The sequence below is a fragment of the Protopterus annectens genome, chromosome 3.part0, assembly GCF_019279795.1.
Source record: "Protopterus annectens isolate FY-2018-M chromosome 3.part0, PAN1.0, whole genome shotgun sequence".
NCBI lineage: Eukaryota > Metazoa > Chordata > Ceratodontiformes > Protopteridae > Protopterus > Protopterus annectens.
In genome coordinates, this window is record NC_056731.1 from 101,852,597 (window position 1) to 101,871,698 (window position 19,102).

Below are 19,102 nucleotides of genomic sequence, written 5' to 3' on the forward strand. Positions count from 1 at the left end.
CCTCCTTGCCTCTAAAATGATATCCATCACAGGTTTGCTGATGGGTGGTAAAGGAGAGATTAAGTAATTAACCAGGCTGCAAGGTTCAGTGTTAGAAGTTGAGGGTGCAGAATCTTCTTCTTCTGCTGAGACAGCAGGGAAGGAGTCTGAGGCAGGTGCCATGGAGATAACTGTGACACACTGGGCAGGAGTGGGTGCCAGTGTTGGCACGGCCAGTCTGGAGCAATCAAAATCATCCTTGGTTTGTCCTGTTTGATTTTTAGTAGTACTTTGGAGAGCAGAGGCAGAGGGGGGAAGGCATAGACTGATAGTTTTTTCCAGCTGAAGGACAGAGCATCCACTTTCCAGATTTGTTTGTGGGGAGTCCTTGTGCAAAATTTGACCAACGGGTAGTTCTGGGGAGAGGCAAACAGGTCTATATCTGGGCTCCCCCATTTGCTTGTCAACATGTTGAAAATCCTTGGTTCCAGTTTCCACTTGTGTGGGTCCATGAGGTTTCTGCTTAGTCTGTCTGCCAGTGTATTTAATTTTCCTGGCAGGAATTGAGCTTGTAGGTGCACTTGGTAGGTCAAGGCTGTGTTCCACAATGCCATGGCTAGTCTGCAGAGGGGGCAAGAATGTCTACCCCCCCCCTGCTTGTTTATGTACCACATAACAGTGGTATTGTCCGTCTTTGCCATTAGTTGTCCTGGAAGAATGTGGTCCTTGAAGGCTGTCAGAGCATTCTGTACAGCTAACATTTCTTTTTGTTTGATATGCAGGTGAATTTGACTTGGGTTCCATTTGCCCTGAATGCACTTCCCTGCCAGGTGAGCCCCCCATGCACAGTCTGATGCATCAGTTGTTAGGGTTTGGGTGGCAGGGGATGGTGTGAAAGGTAGTCCCTTGTTTTGGTGGCAGGCCTCTGCCCACCAAAGAAACTCTAAGCGTAGGCAAGGTATGATAGGAATCATTGTTTCTGGGTCTCAAGAATGTTGACACCATATGCTTTTTAGATACCACTGTAGTTTTCTCATATGCAGTCTTGCATATGGAATTAGAAGAATGCAGGAGGCCATGAACCCCAAGGCGTGCAGTATTTGTCTTGCAGATAGCAGGGTTTTTGTGGCCACTTGTTTGAAGTAGGTTGTCAAATGAATTTGTTTCTCTGGCATGAGGTAAGCCATCTGGGAAGTTGTATTCAAGCTTGCTCCCAGGAATATAATTTGTTGACAGGGTACCAGGTGTAATTTCTTTTCATTTATGGTGTACCCCAGACAAGTTAAAACCCTTTCTACAAAGGCCAGATGATTCAAAAGTATGTCCTGGCTTTCTGCCTGAGTTAGACAATCGTCCAGGTATGGATATATTTGAATATTTCTTTGCCTGCAAAATGCAATAACTGGAGCTAGGCACCTTGTGAATACCCTGGGCACAGTAGATAAGCCAAAGGGCAGTGCAGAGAATTGATAGTGCGTGTAGCCTGCTTTGAAGCGTAGGTATCTTCTGCAAGATTCCCTGATTGGGATGTGCAGGTATGCTTCTTTTAAATCTAGTGCTGCCAACTAGGCATCTTTGCCTAGCATAGGAAGTAATTGTTGAAGAGTCAGCATCTTGAATTCTAGAATCTCCAAAAAGATGTTTAGAGTAGACAGGTTGAGGATAGGACGCCATGAATTGTCTTCTCTGGGGACCAGGAAAAGTCTCGAGTAGAAACCTTGTCCCTTTTCCGCTTCTGGTACCAGCTAACAGCCCCCATGATAAAGAGAGAAAGTATTTGTTTTGGGCCTCTGCCCACTGATTTGGGGGTAGGTCCGGCCAACCGCTTGGTGTTGGCAACGTGTGGAAGTGAAACCTTTATCCCTGGGACACTATATTTAAAACCCATTTGTCTTGGGTAATGAGTTCCCAATTCTTTGCATGAAGAGCAATCTTTCCCCCCAAAGGGGCAGCTAGTTGATAAGTGCTTGGAAATTTTAAAAGGAAGTCATCGAGACAGTTTAAATAGGGGGAGTCTTATTCCCAGATTTGGAAGTGGAGGCCCCCCACTGTTTAGTTCTGTATGTCCCCTGGGACTGAAACCTGGGGTTTTTACTGTGTCTGGGTTTGGCTTGAGAAGACCTGGAAGGGGCTGGAAAGGACCAATTCTTAGAGGGCCGGTGCCTACTAAATCTAGGAGGCTGAACTTGTAAAAAAATATTTAACAGCTTGCACAGATTTAGCTTTATCTTCCATCTTTTTAAGAACTTCCTCAGCCTTGTTGCCAAACAGATGGTCCTGATTTAAAGGAGCATCCAACAATTTAGCTTTAACATGATCAGGCAAAGATTGATCCTTAAGCCAAGCATGCCTTCTGAGCACAGACCCAGTAACAGCAGCCCTGCAAGAGGCCTCTAATGAATCAAAACCACACTGCAAAGTATGTTTTCCAACTTGTTCAGCAGAATGTATTAAATCCTGTAATTCTTTATTTTCCACACAGTCAGGAATCAACATCATTTTCTGTTTAAGCAGCCCAATAACATGTTGCTGATACTTTTACATATGAAACTGACAGTTTAAAGCACTAATGGCCAAGGTTGCAGAAGTGTAAACCTTCTTACCCCAATCTATCCAGCGCCCTGAAGTCTCTATCAGAAGGGGTAGGGTTTTTAGCAGTAGAAACCTTAATGCCCTTGGGCCCCTATGAAATAGTCTCTGGATCTGCAATAGGATTTTTAAAGAGGAACTTGTGGGACTCGGGGACCCAGAAGTATCTGTCTGGTTTTCTGGGAGCAGGAGGTAGGGAATCAGGGGCCAAACTGGATTCCAAAAAAGCATCAACAACAATGTCTAGTACAGGAGGAATAGCTAAAGGCCTATGCTGAGGTAGGAGAAGGAAATCCATATGCCTCTTTTTTTGAATCTGAAAAATCCTGGCTCTCCCAGTGGAAATGCTCCCTTAGAGTATGTAAGGTTTCCCCAAAAGAAAAATCCTCAGGAGGGTAAGCAGAGGGAATGGAGTCCTCTGCATCAGAATTTTCATAAGTAGATAAGGGCAAATCCAGGTCATCAGAAGAATCAGAAACAACAGAATCCTGATCAGAAGATTCGTAATCAACTTCAGTCCTATGCCTCTTAGAAGGAGCGGGGGTTGGCTATCCCTGATTAGAGTTATTAGATCCTTAGCCATTCTTATCATTTGTTTTTTAGGCATAAAGGACTGAGCATGTGGCCTGGGCGTCAGTTTTTTAGGCATGGATCGAGATTTAGGCCTAAGTAAAGAAGGAGGCGTCGGTTTAAAATGCAAGTCCATTGGCCTAAATACACCCTCAGAAGCCGGTGCCGGCACAGCGGCTCTGGACCCATCCAAGGTAAAGACATCCACGGGTTCCATAGTTGAAGCATCTCACGGCATACCGGACTCCGAATAGGTCTTGGTAGAGGCCTGCGAATCAGAAGTAGCGGGTATCAGGGTCTGCGAAAGCGCCTCACTGAGTACCGGCAAACTAGCTTAGGAGAAGCGTCATTGGCAGTTTTGGACCTTGGCGGCCTGTTTGTCTTTATCTTTGCGTTTTTTCGGAATCCCGGTAGTCAGATGGCTAACCGATGACATTTCTGGACAATTAAACCAAAAACCGAAACATTTAGAGGCGAAAATATACCGACAACGGATAGTGCACTGATTAAATAAAGCACAAAACCGAAAGCAAGGTACACCGTGGTCAGGGCCTAGACAAGGAATACAGTACAACTGAAAATCTTTATGAGGTATTTGCTTTCCACAAGTAATGCAATTATTAACTTTTACTGACATCGGTAAGGAGCAAGAAAAAGTTTCCCCAACAGGGTACTTAGCTTTAGTTGAAGACTTCGGTTCTGAAACTCGAAAACGAAAATTTCAGGAGTCGGACGACTGGCACTTGCGAACTGCTTCGGCTTCAGGCACCGCATGGCAAGAAAGACTGATGTAATGGTATCGGCTGCATGTTTTATACCCCTGATGACCTAATGTCATGGAAGAAGGGACAGCAACCGACGCAGGAAGCAAGACTTTGTTAATCAGGCTGACTGATGGCTACGTGCAAACAGATAACCCAAATGTAACGACTGCAACAGTGAAACACGACGAACATCTGCCTAACCCAGTTCTGAATGAAGAAAAGCCTCTAAATGCCCCTTTTCGCAGTGGAGTCTGAACTTGTTCGAACACCTTTCCTGAAACTACTTGATCTTTTAAGTGAAGTTTTTTTTCTAGGGGATGACCTATAAGGTCCAAGATATGGCTCAAGGTTAGCATGTTTAGAATGCACTGATCCCTTGTAATGGACTCTCTAAGCTGTATGAAGTGTGAGGACTGCCTGCACCGCTCCCATGCCTTATACAACCCCAGACCATAGACAGAACTGCTATGAAGGAGCTGACAAATGTATCATCTGGCATTGCAAGGAGCAAGACCATGTGATGCTTGAGAGCTTTAAGAAGGCTTTTTCCTATTTGAGTTCAGTAAGTCAGAAAGAGTGAGAAGGAAAAGGGGATCACAAAGTTCTTCCAGAGTGGTGAATGTGTCTCTCTTGCCATGGAGATAATGTACTAGCTTTTGGGAAATCTGGCTGAACAGCAATTCTCTTTTAAATGGAGAAAAGCAGAACGTCATTCTTGAGTATTTCCTAAAGGGAGGTATTCTGAGACTCACCATCCGAGCCAACCACATAGCACAGCCTTCTGCCCTGACAAGGACATTAGTACAGTCAGAAGTACAGCAAGTAATTTGGAAGTTCACTTCAGAAACTGAAGATGGTCTCTTCAACCAGATTTTCATTCAGTCCAGACTGATGGAAATTAACAAGCTTTTCCAGGACCTGATTCAACAGGGCAGACTGTAATTTGGGCAGGAGCAATAAAAAACTGAAGGCTCTAACTACCAATATGGCTGAAGGGTACAATTTCTCAATACCAGGGTCTTGGACTCCATAATCCATTGTGAGGTAGCAAAATTATGTAATTTCTGTAACCTGTTCCGGACTAAACAGGCCATAAGATCCCTAATGGGCAACCCCACCCATCATCCATGGTATTGCAAAGGATATTATTCCTTGTTAGCAGCCATACAATTAAGTCAAGGTGTTTCTAAGGCTACCTCAATATCATATTTGATAAATAGCTTTATGGACAGGCAGTGGCTCAGGATCTTCCACCTTCTTCTCCAAATACTAATTTAGATATTTTTTAGGGGAAAATTAAGCTTTTAACCTAGGGCTGTCCACACTGGACTAGATGAGTCTCAAAAGGAAAGGTTGCTGGTAGTGGAGGAGGCTGGAACGGAAGCTCATTGCTCTTAACTGTTTCACAGGTAATTGCATCCAAGTTTTCAGACCCATCATGTCAGCCTGACAGGAAGGTAGACAGGAAAACAAGGATGCTTCATGCTCACGAAATGATTTATAAAAATCAGTGTATACCAAGATTATATATTCCATGTTCCGAAGGAGGGATGGGCTTCCTTGAAATTGATTACATGCATATCTGCAATCGTGGGACTCCACACATCTGCTGATCTCACAAGAACCAAATGTAGTGAAAGTTTTGAAACATGAGGAGAAAAAATCTAAGACGACTTTTTTAGCAGAAGCATATCAGCATCGAGGAGTGATGGAAATCAAACCGGAAGTAGATAAAAATCAGGCAGCAACTGAATGTGCCAAAAAAACAAACAAAAAAAAGAATACACGGTGATGGACCAGATGATAAGGCAAGAAATGTGGAAAAAGCATAAATATAGTTGCAAGTATAGAAAACTTCTGGAAGAACCTCATGTTAATCAAGAGCGAACACAGGAATGGTTAAGGAGAGGCAAATTCAAATTAAGAGATGAAAGGTTAACAGTGGCAGCCCAAGATAGTGGGCTACGTACACGCTGGTTTACAAAGTTCACTGAACATGTGAGAGAAGCAGTCAAATGTAGGTTTTGTAAAACCGAATTGGAAACAGTCACACACTTCATTGCTGATTATGACATACTAATGGCAGAAGGACTGTATTCTAAAAGGTATAATAATGTGGCAAGACTGTTGTACTGGGGATTGTGCAAACATTATGGTATTGAAGTGGCTGAAAAAGTCTGAAAACATGAGCCACAAAGTTGTTGTTTGTCTTTCGGCTTTTCCCGGTTAGGGGTCATCACAGCGGAACTCAGGTCCGCTAATGATTGGCAGTTGTTTTTTTTATGGTGTCGAGTTGCCAGCCTGACACTCAACCTTCAACGAAGGCACGCCCATTCAACACATGTCTTTCGAACGCCCACTCGACCGCAGGGAGGACATGCAGACTCTGCAAAGAAGGCACTCCCAACCCAAGCCAAGAATCGAACGGAAGAACCTCTTGCTGTGAGGCAACAACAGTACCGCTGCACCACAGCGGAAGTCTATCATAGAAAATTATGAAGTTTATATCACATGGGATCACGCATTAACAACAGTTCAAAAGACAGATGCGAGAAAACGAGATATAATGGTCCAAGAAAAGAAGACAAAAGTAGCAGTGATTATTGAAATTACTACACCCAGTGACTACTGTGTCTTGCGTACAGAGACACACAAAGTAATAAAATATCAGGATCTGCAGGCAGAAACAATAGCAATGTGGAAGAAAGATACCCAGACAATTCCAACAGTAGTTGGAGCAACAGATCTTATAAAAAATAATCTACAATCATATTTAGATATGGTACCAATCCATGTAACCCCATACGAATTGCAGGAGTTATTACTGGGTACATTGCGAGTGCTGTGAAGAGCACTTTTGGTTGACATCAAAGATTGAAACAATACTAATTTAATGAACTTTAATTGTACTTTGACTTAGGAATGGGGTCCATTCCTGTCACAGTATTAGAAACGCAAAAGATCTGGAGAAATTAAAAAAGGGAAGGTAGTTCTGCATCCTACTTCAGATCCAGGTTTGAATGCTTACACTCTCACACTGTCTTGTGCATGGGCATGCATGTGACAGACGTGTACTGTGTGTCAAGTGACATGGAAATGTCATGCATGTATATACTATGAGTAGATCATGAAGACAGGGGCTTGTGCCAGGCTCAGTGCTGACATCAGACCATATTCCCCGAGAGTGGAATCATACACCTGCAAATAGTTCCCACCAGTCAAACAAACTCTCATGCCTAGGCCTTAAGCTGTATTTTCTGTGTACAGAAGACCTAGCAATCACCCTCTACCCACAGTAACAGACTGCTCAACCTAGAAAGGCTGCAGAAGAGGTGGTTTTGATTCAGACTACTCCTTAAGGAAGCCTGCGAGAGAAGTGGCTTTGATTCAGACTACTCCTTAGGGAAGCTTGTGTGAGAGTTGGATTTGATTCACACTACTCCTTAGGGAAGCCTGCAGAAGAGCTGGCTTTGATTCAGACTACTCCTTAGGGAAGCCTGTGGGAGAGCTGGCTTTGATTCACACTACCGCCTAGGGAAGCTTGCAGGAGAGCTGGCTTGATTCAGACTACTCCCTAGGGAAGCCTGCAGAAGAGCTGTCCGATTCTGACTACTCCCTAGGGAAGTCGGAGGGAAGAGCTGGCTTTGATTCAGAGTACTCCCTAAGGAAGCCTGCGGAAGAACTGGATTTGATTCAGACTATTCCCTAGGGAAGCCTGTGGAAGAGCTGGCTTTGATTCAGAATGCTTCTTAGGGAAGCCTGCAGGAATGCTGGCTTTGATTCAGGCTACTCCTTAGGGAAGCCTGCAGTAGAGCTGGCTTTGATTCTGACTACTCCCTAGGGAAGCCGGAGAGAAGAGGTGGCTTTGATTCAGACTACTCCTTAGGGAAGCCTGCAGGAGAGCTGGCTCTGATTCAGACTACTCCTTAGGGAAGACTGCAGGAGAGCTGGCTTTGATTCAGACTACTCCTTAGGGGAGCCAGCTTTGATTCAGACTACTCCCTAGGGAAGCCTGTAGAAGAGCTGGCTTTGATTTAGACTATTCCCCAGGGAAGCCTGTGGAAGAGCTGGCTTTGATTCAGACTACTCCATAGGGAAGCCTGCGGAAGAGCTGGCTTTGATTCAGGCTACTCCTTAGGGAAGCCTGTGGGAGAAGCTGGCTTTGATTCAGACTTACTCCCTAGGGAAGCCTGCAGGAGAGTTGGCTTTGATTCAGACTACTCCCTAGTGGAGCCTGCAGGAGAGTTGGCTTTGATTCAGACTACTCCTGAACTGTGGTCCCACTCCTAAACCATGCTCATCATCTTCAGTCTTTTTTTGACAGCCAGAGAGGCTGTGAGCCAATAACATCCCAAAATGTGACAGGTGTTACATTTTAATCTAAGGTTAACTGGCCTGGGGAAAGGAAAAAGCTTTACATCTCATGAAGTTTTTGGACGAAAATGTGTGGATAATATAGGAGCGTTAATGTTTTCTTGTTCATGTTGACTTTGTGCTTCATTGTTTGGTGCAATAAATTGTGTGACTTTGGGATGAGACGTGGTATCCGGTGATTTTTCTTTGTTTTCTACTAAAGCACTTTGGTCACCTCGTTTTTAGTATTAGAAAAATAGTGGTGGAGCTTGAGGTTAGCTGCATATGAGTGGCTGGTGTATGACATCATGGCATGTGTTAGCACCATGTTCAGACATCCCGAGTACAGCATCTTCAGATTAAAACTACCAGACTGTAACTGATGGACAGGCCATTCCTAACATATGATCCATCAAGAAAGGTTCTCTACACTAGATGTGTGTGCCTTTTCATGCTTTGCTCATTTCAGAGACGCAAACAGTACAGAGAGGAAAATTACATATACTATTATAACTTACCATTTTTTATGTATGACCAGTTGTATTTGCCTTATACTGTGATGCAAACTTCACAAATGAACCTCTGTTCAATGGTATTGAAATCTGATTCTCAGATACCGGAGGATTCAGTAATGCAGTTGGTTGTTCAACTTCAAAAGTGAAGTAAAACTACAGCAGGGCTACACAAAACCTACACACGACATTAACATACCTAATTTGTTTTCTGTTCATTACCGAACACCAAAATAGAGCAGGCAACTATCTGTCTGTGAGACTGTGCAGGACACTTGAAAAGTTTTGACATACATTTCTCATAAAAATATGGTATGCAGCAGGAAAGTGCATAGAAACAAATGTACCTGGCCATATATGAATGCAGTACATTTGCTTAGTCAAAACCTCAGAGAAGGTTGGGCTCATTTAATCTTCTGGGATCCATCCAATGAGAGCGCTTAATTCTCTCTCCAACTTTAGGTTTCATTGCATACCCCTTGTGCTTTTTTACAGTAATGTGCATTTTAATTTACATAACGTAACTTACCATTCTTTTTACAGGTTCGACTGTGGTCACAAAGGTGGCAGCACTAGACTTTTCCTGGATTACTGGAGATTCCTGCAAATAAAGTACACATTTAGAGTCAATTACATTTTCAAAGCAGCTGTATTCCGTTTTGAAATACAGGTACTATTGTTAATTTTCTTGAAATTTCTTTCCATGAAAATAGCAAAAACAAAGCTATACATAACTCACAAGATGCACCATAGCACGAAAAAAAAAATGATTTCCAGAAAACACACTGGTCATTCTATTCACGGGTGTAGCCAGAACTAGACCGTTTCAGCCACAGAGTGCATATTTATTTTTAAAGTGCCAACATTTTTTAGCACAAGGACAATAAACATTTCAGATTCAAACACTTAAAAAGTACAACTAAGCCAGCAAAGAAGATAATGGTGCCCATTCTTGCTTTACAACAGCCATCTAATTAAAGGTTTCTAATATAATAATTTTATAACACGCACTACATCTTTAATTCCATATTTAGCACATGCACCATACAAAGGGGCAGTTATGTTACTTCATGGCAGGAGGATAAGCACCAGTTTGGAAGATGAAAGTGCAACTGAATACAGAAACTATGCTTCAGACCATAGGTACATCTTTGGTACACAAAAACACTCAAAGAATAAAGTACAAGGTTCTCCATTTGAATGAGTAGCCCCCATTGCAGATTTATGGTCATCATTTACACAGTGCAGTCATTTCTCTACACAGATACTAGTGAAATCTAATATTTTACTGCTCTGGTCTGTTTGTGACACTAAATCTTAAAAGCTCTCAACCACACTCATAGTTTCTAACCTGTATTTCCATTCAAATGTTGATCTGTGGAGCCCACTGCTCTGCCAGAGTAACAATGCTTTCTAATATGGCTCCTAATCAGTCACTTTCATGTACAATATAACACTCCTACTCCACAAATCTCTTCTGATGACAATGCCTTTGCTCAGTATCCTGTTAATTCTTATGGGAATCTGAAAACTTATGTCACAATTTCTGAACCAAGGCATTCACTTTTAGTTTGTTGAATGCCATGTTCTGTGCATTTCACTGCAACTGTTTCATCATTACTGCAGTCCTCGGCTAAAACACCTATGTCCTGTCAGTGTGTCACTACTATCTTCCTCTCTGTATTGTGATACCTGTTTTAATACATGAACAATAACAGGTCAGACAAGGTTATTCAAATAATAAATGTCTGTGAAAGGTTTATGCACTAGGTGTGGCTTGCTCGTTAGTACTCTTATAGAAAGCCCGAAAAGACCTAAATTGCTTCAATTCATCTAGGAAAAAAAGATTATTCAGATATTGAAGTCTGAGATAAAATATTTATGAAATGGTTCATTTACCTATTCTGAGCAGGTTAAGTGTAGTGCAATACAAGAACCTTTTTCAGCAAATAAGTGTGCAGAAAGAGTAGAGCATACATGAAAGTTGGAAGCATAGTAGGAACAGCAACTTATGAACATTGAAGTAAGAGAAAATCAGGCTGAAAAGGCTAGAACAGTAGCTAATTAATCTGAAGAAGTAATTAGGCTAAGGTGCAACAGTCAATAACAAATAAAACATCATGTACAGATACACATTATAATGGTGAGTTATAAGGATTACTTACACAACCAAGAAAATATAGGGTCCATAACAGTGGATAGTCAATGGACTGTGGTGGTGGTGGTGCTGCAGTAGCGTTGTTGCCTAACAGTAAGATATGCGTGAATGGGCGTACCTTCGCTGAAGGTTGTGCGTCAGGGCCAGAAACTCGGCACGTAAAAATCTACTGCCAATCATTAGTGGACCGGAGTTCCGCTATGGCGACCCCTAACTGGGAAAAGTAACAAAAATACAGTCACCTAGTAAACAAGCCCTTGCTGGACACCAGTTTGTAAAACCACGAGTACAATCTAGTACGGCCAACACCAATAAAAGACGAACTTGCAAAAAATGAACTTGGTAAATGCAAAACCTTAACGTCAAGTTTATTGAAAGTAAAAGAAGCGTTTTCACTGAAGCCACAGCTTCAGCTTCATCAGAGGTAACAAAAAACCCGCCAAGTCAGGTTTAAATATCCACGTCATAGGGTGCTCCAAATACAATCATTAAAGAACCATACTCATTAAAACAAAACAGTAAAAAGTAATAATTCATTACAAAAACATTAAAATCAGACCCCTAAACCAACAAGAAACTAATATTAATGTTAAATTCAAATTATTGAAATGTTTATAACACTATACAGTTATTTCTCTTATCAATGAATGCAACCATTCACAATACATCAGTTTTTCACGTAAGAGATAGTAAAAACAACACATAAAATGTTAATTAAATGTACATATCATTATTAAAGACTTAAAATCAACCTAATATTGTTGGTTAACTTTAGTATCATTCTATCAGACTAATTTTATTTAGACCTTAAAAGATTATAACATTAGACTTACAAAGTTATTGCGATGTTCAGAAAAAATTAATACCCTTATAAATTCTTTATTCAAATCTTCATTCAGTAAAAACATATCTATACTGAATTTTTACTAGTACTACCACTCAACAACATGAAGAGAGGTGGCAAGAAACTAATTTTTAAGGCCAACTACTACCATACTGTGGCTATTTCAATTATTACCACTAAGACCTATAAAGTTAAAAACCTTATTTTTATTCCAAACTTAAGGGTCCATAACCGGTTTCAAAAACCACGTTTTATAAAAATTATTTATAACATTTAAAATTGTTATAAAGTACAAACTCCTTACTTGGAAATTAACGTTTATAACTTTTTAGTCTCAATATACAGGCGATGTTACAATGTTCGTTTAGGCCAGGGTATGAGAAAGCATCGAGTCTCAGTTGCCATTCTAATTCCTTGTTCTCAAGAATAAGGGATATTGGACCACCTCTTCCAGTATTTAATATTTGGTCAATTGCGATGAATTCAAAGCTATGCCCGGATTTTATAATGTGTTTAGGCATTGTCATTGTTTTGCTTCCTTATGAAGCAAAACAATGACAATGCCCTAGCGAAACACATTATAAAAAATCCGGGGCATAGCTTTGAATTCATCGCAATTGACCAAATATTAAATACTGGAAGAGGTGGTCCAATATCCCTTATTCTTGAGAACAAGGAATTAGAATGGCAACTGAGACTCGATGCTTTCTCATACCCTGGCCTAAACGAACATTGTAACATCGCCTGTATATTGAGACTAAAAAGTTATAAACGTTAATTTCCAAGTAAGGAGTTTGTACTTTATAACAATTTTAAATGTTAAAACTAAATAATTTTTATAAAACGTGGTTTTTGAAACCGGTTATGGACCCTTAAGTTTGGAATAAAAATAAGGTTTTTAACTTTATAGGTCTTAGTGGTAATAATTGAAATAGCCACAGTATGGTAGTAGTTGGCCTTAAAAATTAGTTTCTTGCCACCTCTCTTCATGTTGTTGAGTGGTAGTACTAGTAAAAATTCAGTATAGATATGTTTTTACTGAATGAAGATTTGAATAAAGAATTTATAAGGGTATTAATTTTTTCTGAACATCGCAATAACTTTGTAAGTCTAATGTTATAATCTTTTAAGGTCTAAATAAAATTAGTCTGATAGAATGATACTAAAGTTAACCAACAATATTAGGTTGATTTTAAGTCTTTAATAATGATATGTACATTTAATTAACATTTTATGTGTTGTTTTTACTATCTCTTACGTGAAAAACTGATGTATTGTGAAGGGTTGCATTCATTGATAAGAGAAATAACTGTATAGTGTTATAAACATTTCAATAATTTGAATTTAACATTAATATTAGTTTCTTGTTGGTTTAGGGGTCTGATTTTAATGTTTTTGTACGTAACATTATTACTTTTTACTGTTTTGTTTTAATGAGTATGGTTCTTTAATGATTGTATTTGGAGCACCCTATGACGTGGATATTTAAACCTGACTTGGCGGGTTTTTTGTTACCTCTGATGAAGCTGAAGCTGTGGCTTCAGTGAAAACGCTTCTTTTACTTTCAATAAACTTGGCGTTAAGGTTTTGCATTTACCAAGTTCATTTTTCGCAAGTTCGTCTTTTATTGGTGTTGGCCGTACTAGATTGTACTCGTGGTTTTACAAACTGGTGTCCAGCAAGGGCTTGTTTACTAGGTGACTGTATTTTTGTTACTTTTCAACTGTTTGCCTGGTCGTTGTCTACCCTAACTGGGAAAAGCCAGACACAACAACAGTGGATAGTCAACATCATTCCCCAAAAATCTGCTGTTGCAAAGCCTGCTTTGCTGATGGGAAAGCAGTTTATAATGAATTAAGAATATGTAAATGGATGACCTTGTAGCACCCATACAGAACCTGAGCAGAAACATTCTTGAAGATGGCTGCACTAGTAGCTCCTGACCTGGTGCTGGGGTTGCTATGCTCAGACTATGTTTAATTTTACTTATAACAGAAAATAAGTGCAATTAGCTAACTGTATGAAAATGGTCTATTTCATTATTGGATGATTCTTGTTTCCATGAACAAAATGAATAGCTGATCAGTCTGTCAAATGGAATCTGTTCTCTGCAATTGGAAATTCAAGGTTCTCTATCTAGTACAAAGTTCTTTTCTATTCATTTCATGCTTGGGAGAGAAAATTAAAAATTGAAATATACTGATTTAGGGTAAATTCTGAGATCACCTTACACATAAAGGAGCATCTACTGTTCTTTTGCTTCACCTAAGACCCTTAGACCCTTTTCCCAGCTGAGACTCTCAGAGTCATAGAAGAGATCATAGTATGGTCAAGAAGGGGATTTTTCTTTTACTGGGAAAGTGAACTTGGATGCGGATAAAGACAATCCCCATTCCAATGAAAGCTGACTGTGTAGGGACACTAAGTCATACCACATCACATAAAGCTGAATATGTGAACACAGAGACATCTGCTTACCCCCTTACAAGGAGACTTGTATGCCATGGGAACTCTGCCCTACAATTACCATCAGAGGGTGCCCTAGCTGTAGGTAACACCCATACCCCTACCCTCGAGGAAGGGCAGCAGGTTTGGGCCACTCGACACCTCATCCCTGGATTACCCTCCAGATCCAGGTCATTGTTGATTTCCGGTCATGGGAGCCCAGTCAGATGTCTTACTACTGTGCCAGTGGGCCAGCAGGAAGGATTAGTTTTTGAAATAACACTTTCCTTTTATAAGCCTGTATACAACTTCTTACACAAATCCTTCCAGTAGAAGAAAAAGCCTCTAGAAATATAGTCTTGTAATGCAAATACTTCATGGCAATAGAACTGAAAGGTTCAATGGAGTTAAAGTCAAGTTCTTGAGAACACAGTTTAGATCCTTTGCTGGAGCCACTAGATATCTAGGTCATGTAGTTTCCCTTTAGAAACTCCTGTTTAACGATAATGTTTGTAATTAAAGGAAGCTCCACAGTTAAAAGGAAGAACTGGCTAAACAATGAACTTAAAAGATGTTCAGGCCATCCCTGTATTTAACAGACAAAAAAAATGATGTAATAATTGAAGGACTAAAACAGCAGCTATACTAATGGGCACATGTTCACACCAAATTAAAATCCAATAGGTGCATGAAGACCTATTCCTAAAGCAAGAAAGTACAGTTGTGAAAAATCTTACCATAACAGTAGATAACCTTCTCTTCATTGTTGCAGTATTCTTAACTGAAGGGTCCTCCTACCAAGGATCACTCAACATCTGGCCAGTATACCACAGCCTTTAGATCTTGTATGCGCCACACGTTACATGTATGCTCCCTGCACAGGGCATAGGGCATAAAGCTAAAATATGGATCCAGTTACCCATAAATGAATTGCCCCCATTGGAGAACAGTCTCCATAGAATAAAAAAAAGAGACTATTCATATCCAAGTGGAGAAAATGCAGAGGGAAAAGTGGGACCCTTGGCCAGAAGGGTAACCAAATCAAAACCCACAAGAAAAAGGGGGTGGAAGGAGGGACTGAATACTGCAACAGTGAAGAGAAGGACAGCTACTGTCATGGTAAGATTTTACACAACTGTACCTTCTTTATTACTGTTGCAATATTCTTAACCTTAGAGAGAGTACAAAGGTTCAAGGAAAAAGAGCGTGAGGTGGAAGTCTGGGAAGAGCCCTTAACAAACCCATACAGGATAGCCCCACTAAAAAGAAATCTTCACAAAGGTATTCACGGAGGATGAAGTAGTAGTTTCAAGGATGGAATTAGTGTCCAAACCCTTAAAAAAAAGCATCAGAAGAGTCAACAACCCTACTAGCATGAGTTCTAACTGAAATAGGACACTTACCATGACAAGAATCATCATCAGCCCCCTTTTTCCCCTTTTCTACATGGGGTTAGGGAATCGTGTTAACTGTTGCCATCTCTCTCGATTCAAAGCTGTACTCCTGCCTTCTTTGACACTCATGCCTGACTGTTCCAGATCTTCTTTCACACAATCCATCCACCTTTTTGCTGGATGTCCTCATTTCTTCTTACCTTCCCCCTCCTGTCCATCCCAAATCATCTTCACCAGATTGTCTTCTGCTTTTCTGCATGTGTCCAAACCACCAAAACCTGTTCTCTTTGATCTTTTCTGCAACTGGAGCTACTTTAGCTTTTGCTCTTATGTCCTCATTTCTTCGTCTGTCCCACAAGTGCATCCTACCACCCATCTCAGGCACTTCATTTCCATCACCTCTAGCTTCTTCATCTGCTCTGCCTTTATTGCCCAGGTTTCTGTACCATACAGTAGTAATGGTCGCACCAGTGTCTTGTACACCTTACTTTTCAGCTTCTTTGGCATTCTTCTGTCATACACCTGACACTCTATGCCAGTTGTCTGCAGCCCTTCTGATTCTATCTTTGACCTCTTCATTCAGACTTCCCTTCTCCTCAACCACCCATCCCAGATACTTGAAGCTATTAAGAAAAGGAAATTATCTTAGATATCCAGAAGGAAATGGTTTGCTTGGAAACAGCTAAGCCCAAAGTCCTAGGATGAAAGGAAACAAAAAGTTGTTCAGACTTATGAATGGTCTTAGTTTTATCCAAATAATACATAAGCTGCCTGTGCAAATTCAAGGTATGCAGGATGCTATTATTAGCAGACTGTGGAGAAGGAAAAAAGGGAGGGAGTTGTACTGCCTGACTTAAGGACAACTCATTAACAACCTCTGGCCTAAAAGGAGGATTAGTATGAAGAGACACCCTTGTCTCTGTGAAAAAACAAAAATGTAGTAATGGCTGTAAGGGCTTGAGACTCCCCTACCAGAAGTTAAAGCAAGCAACAAGACAATCTTCCAAGTAGAATGTTACAGAGAAGCTGAAACTGCAAGCTCAGGAGGAGCCAGAGTCCATTTTTCCAAAACAAAATTAAGGTACCAAGGAGGAGGAATAGGAAGGATGCCTTTAAGAAATTGTTTGACCTGAAACAGAGGAATCAAAGGCAGACAGGCGAAAATAGCTGACAAATCAGCCTTAATAGACAAATAGGCCAAGCCATGTTGGTGCAACTCACACAAATAGGAGACAACCAGAAGTACCCCTGCTGAAAAAGGGTCCTGGCTACAAGCATGGCACCAGACAGAAAATCTTTTCCATTTGGACATATAAGACTTTCTGATTTCTGATTTTCTTGCCTCCTTTAAAACCCTCAGCACATTCCCAGAAAAGAGGTGCCTATAAGGTATCAAATCCCATCACCCACAGTGTCGTGAAGAGTGGACAAGTGAGGATGGATGAGTGACCCCTTGTCCTGTGTGAGAAGGTCCAACCATTGAGGTAACTAGTGGTGATTACCACAGGTCAGATGCATTAAAGGGGGGAGCTAGTGCTGTCTTGTCCAAAAGGGAGGCACTAGCAAGATTTTTGTGGAGTCCAGATGAATCTTCTGCAGGACTCTTGGAAGTAGAGGAAAAGGAGAGAAAGCATAGAAAAACATCCTCTTCAAAGAAAAAGAAAGCTTGTCCACCTTCCATGCCAGATGGCACAGCACTCTGGAAGAGAAAAGAGGGAGCTTCCTCTTCAGAGGGTAGAGAAAAATATCTACCTGAGGAATACCCCACCGATAGACTCTGTCCAGAAACACATCTCTGTGAAGCATCCATTCATGAGCCTGTGTTTTCGACCTGTTCAAAGAGTGTGCCACTAGATTTTGCTCAGAAGGAATATACACTGCCTGAAAAGTTAACTGATATTAAGACTTTGTGACCTCTGCTTATTGTCTGTGTAAACCTTTATGGGGCCTGGAGAGAGCATGGGGTGAAAAGCCTGGAGGCCAGAATCAGAGCTCTCATCTCTTTGATGTTGATATAGTCTAATTTCTGATGGGACGGCCAGAGAACCTGAACTTTCAAGTGACCACAGGAAGCCCCCAACCGCATGTCTGAAGTGTTGGTGAACAGTTCTTGGGAATGTACCAGACACTGAAATGGGGAGCCCTGAGTTTTGGGTAAGTTGCTGAATCCACCATTCAAATTCCCACCTTCAGACAAGGAAGGAGAGGCACTCTGAAATCCAGAGGGTTGCAATGCTGACGCCAAACTGACTTGAGGTACCAGTGAAGCTTCCACATATGTAGTTTGGCAAGAGAGAGCATTGGAATAGACGAGGCCGTGAATCCTAGGGTCTGAAAAAAATCGCTTTCTGGAATGGTAGTCAAAGAAGACGAGACTGAAAGAAAACTGTCTAGGACAAAAACCTATGGAGGTGTAAGAGAGGCCAACACTGGCACTGTCTGAATCCTGCAGCCCAGATACACATAACACTGCGACGGAGTCAGGACAGACTTTTGGAAGTGGACAGTGAACCCCAGACTATGAATGAAAGATATGGCAAAATCCAGAGCTTGAATCAACAGATCATCTAAATAAGGAAAATCTGAATGTCTTGGAGCCTGCAAAAGGCAATCATTGGAGGTAGATATTTGTGAATACCTTGGGCAGTAGACAGGCCAAAGGTAAAGTACAGAACTGAAAATGAAAGAAACAGACAGATGCAAAAGCTTCCTGAAAAGAGAGTAAATAGTAATATGAAAGTAAGGATCCTTCTGACCCAAGGACTCCAGAAAAGCCTGGGGCAGTAACAGAGGAAACGGTGCTTGAAGAGAAAGCATCCAAAATGAAGGAACCTTGATAAAAATGTTGAGTAAAGAGACACCCAGAAAAAGGCCTCTAAGTGCCCTACATTTGAGGAACCAGAACATTCTGGAAGACAATTCCTTTCTTACTTGGGAAGGAGGGACAGACTGAATAGAACCTTGGTCCACTAAGAACCTCTGAAAAATGGGGAAGCTGCTCTAGAGCAGGTTGAGGAATCCATGAAAAAGGAGGGAGAGACTTCCACACCTTGAAGTAACCTTGATGGATGATGGACAGAACCCAACAATCTGAGGTAATGTGTTTCCATTTTGGAAGACACAGGGACAGCCAAAGGGACAAAGGAACCTGGTTGGGGGTGCAAAATGTCAAAGAGAAGCAAGCCTGTCAGACAAAGGAGGCTTCTGGGCCACAGAAGCCAGAGGAGACTTAACAGGACGAGCTCACCTACCACCCTTCCTGCCTTTAGAGGCCTGACAAGGCTGCCTACCAACAAAAGCAGACCTAGTAGGACAGTTCTTTCAGAACTATGGGATGTGAGAGACGGAAATAAGTTTAATGTCCTGCAGACCTTTGCCTGTTTCTTGAAGAGACTTAAACATACCAGCAGCAGCAATCCCAGTGAAATTTTTATTATCCAAAGGAGAATTCAGCAACTTGGCCTTAATGTCTTCAGGTAATGACTGCAGATGAA

The 19,102-nt window shown here is 41.2% G+C and overlaps 1 protein-coding gene across 3 annotated transcripts in view; it reads right to left on the minus strand.

The window, feature by feature from the left end:
• Positions 1 to 19,102, minus strand: part of RAPGEF5 (Rap guanine nucleotide exchange factor 5) — a 1,983,710-nt gene that overhangs the window by 1,101,816 nt on the left and 862,792 nt on the right. For all 3 annotated transcript variants that reach the window (XM_044064607.1, XM_044064608.1, XM_044064609.1), the window contains exon 12: positions 9,297 to 9,368. In XM_044064607.1, the coding sequence (XP_043920542.1) occupies positions 9,297 to 9,368 (72 nt within the window). The remainder of the gene's footprint in view (positions 1 to 9,296; positions 9,369 to 19,102) is intronic.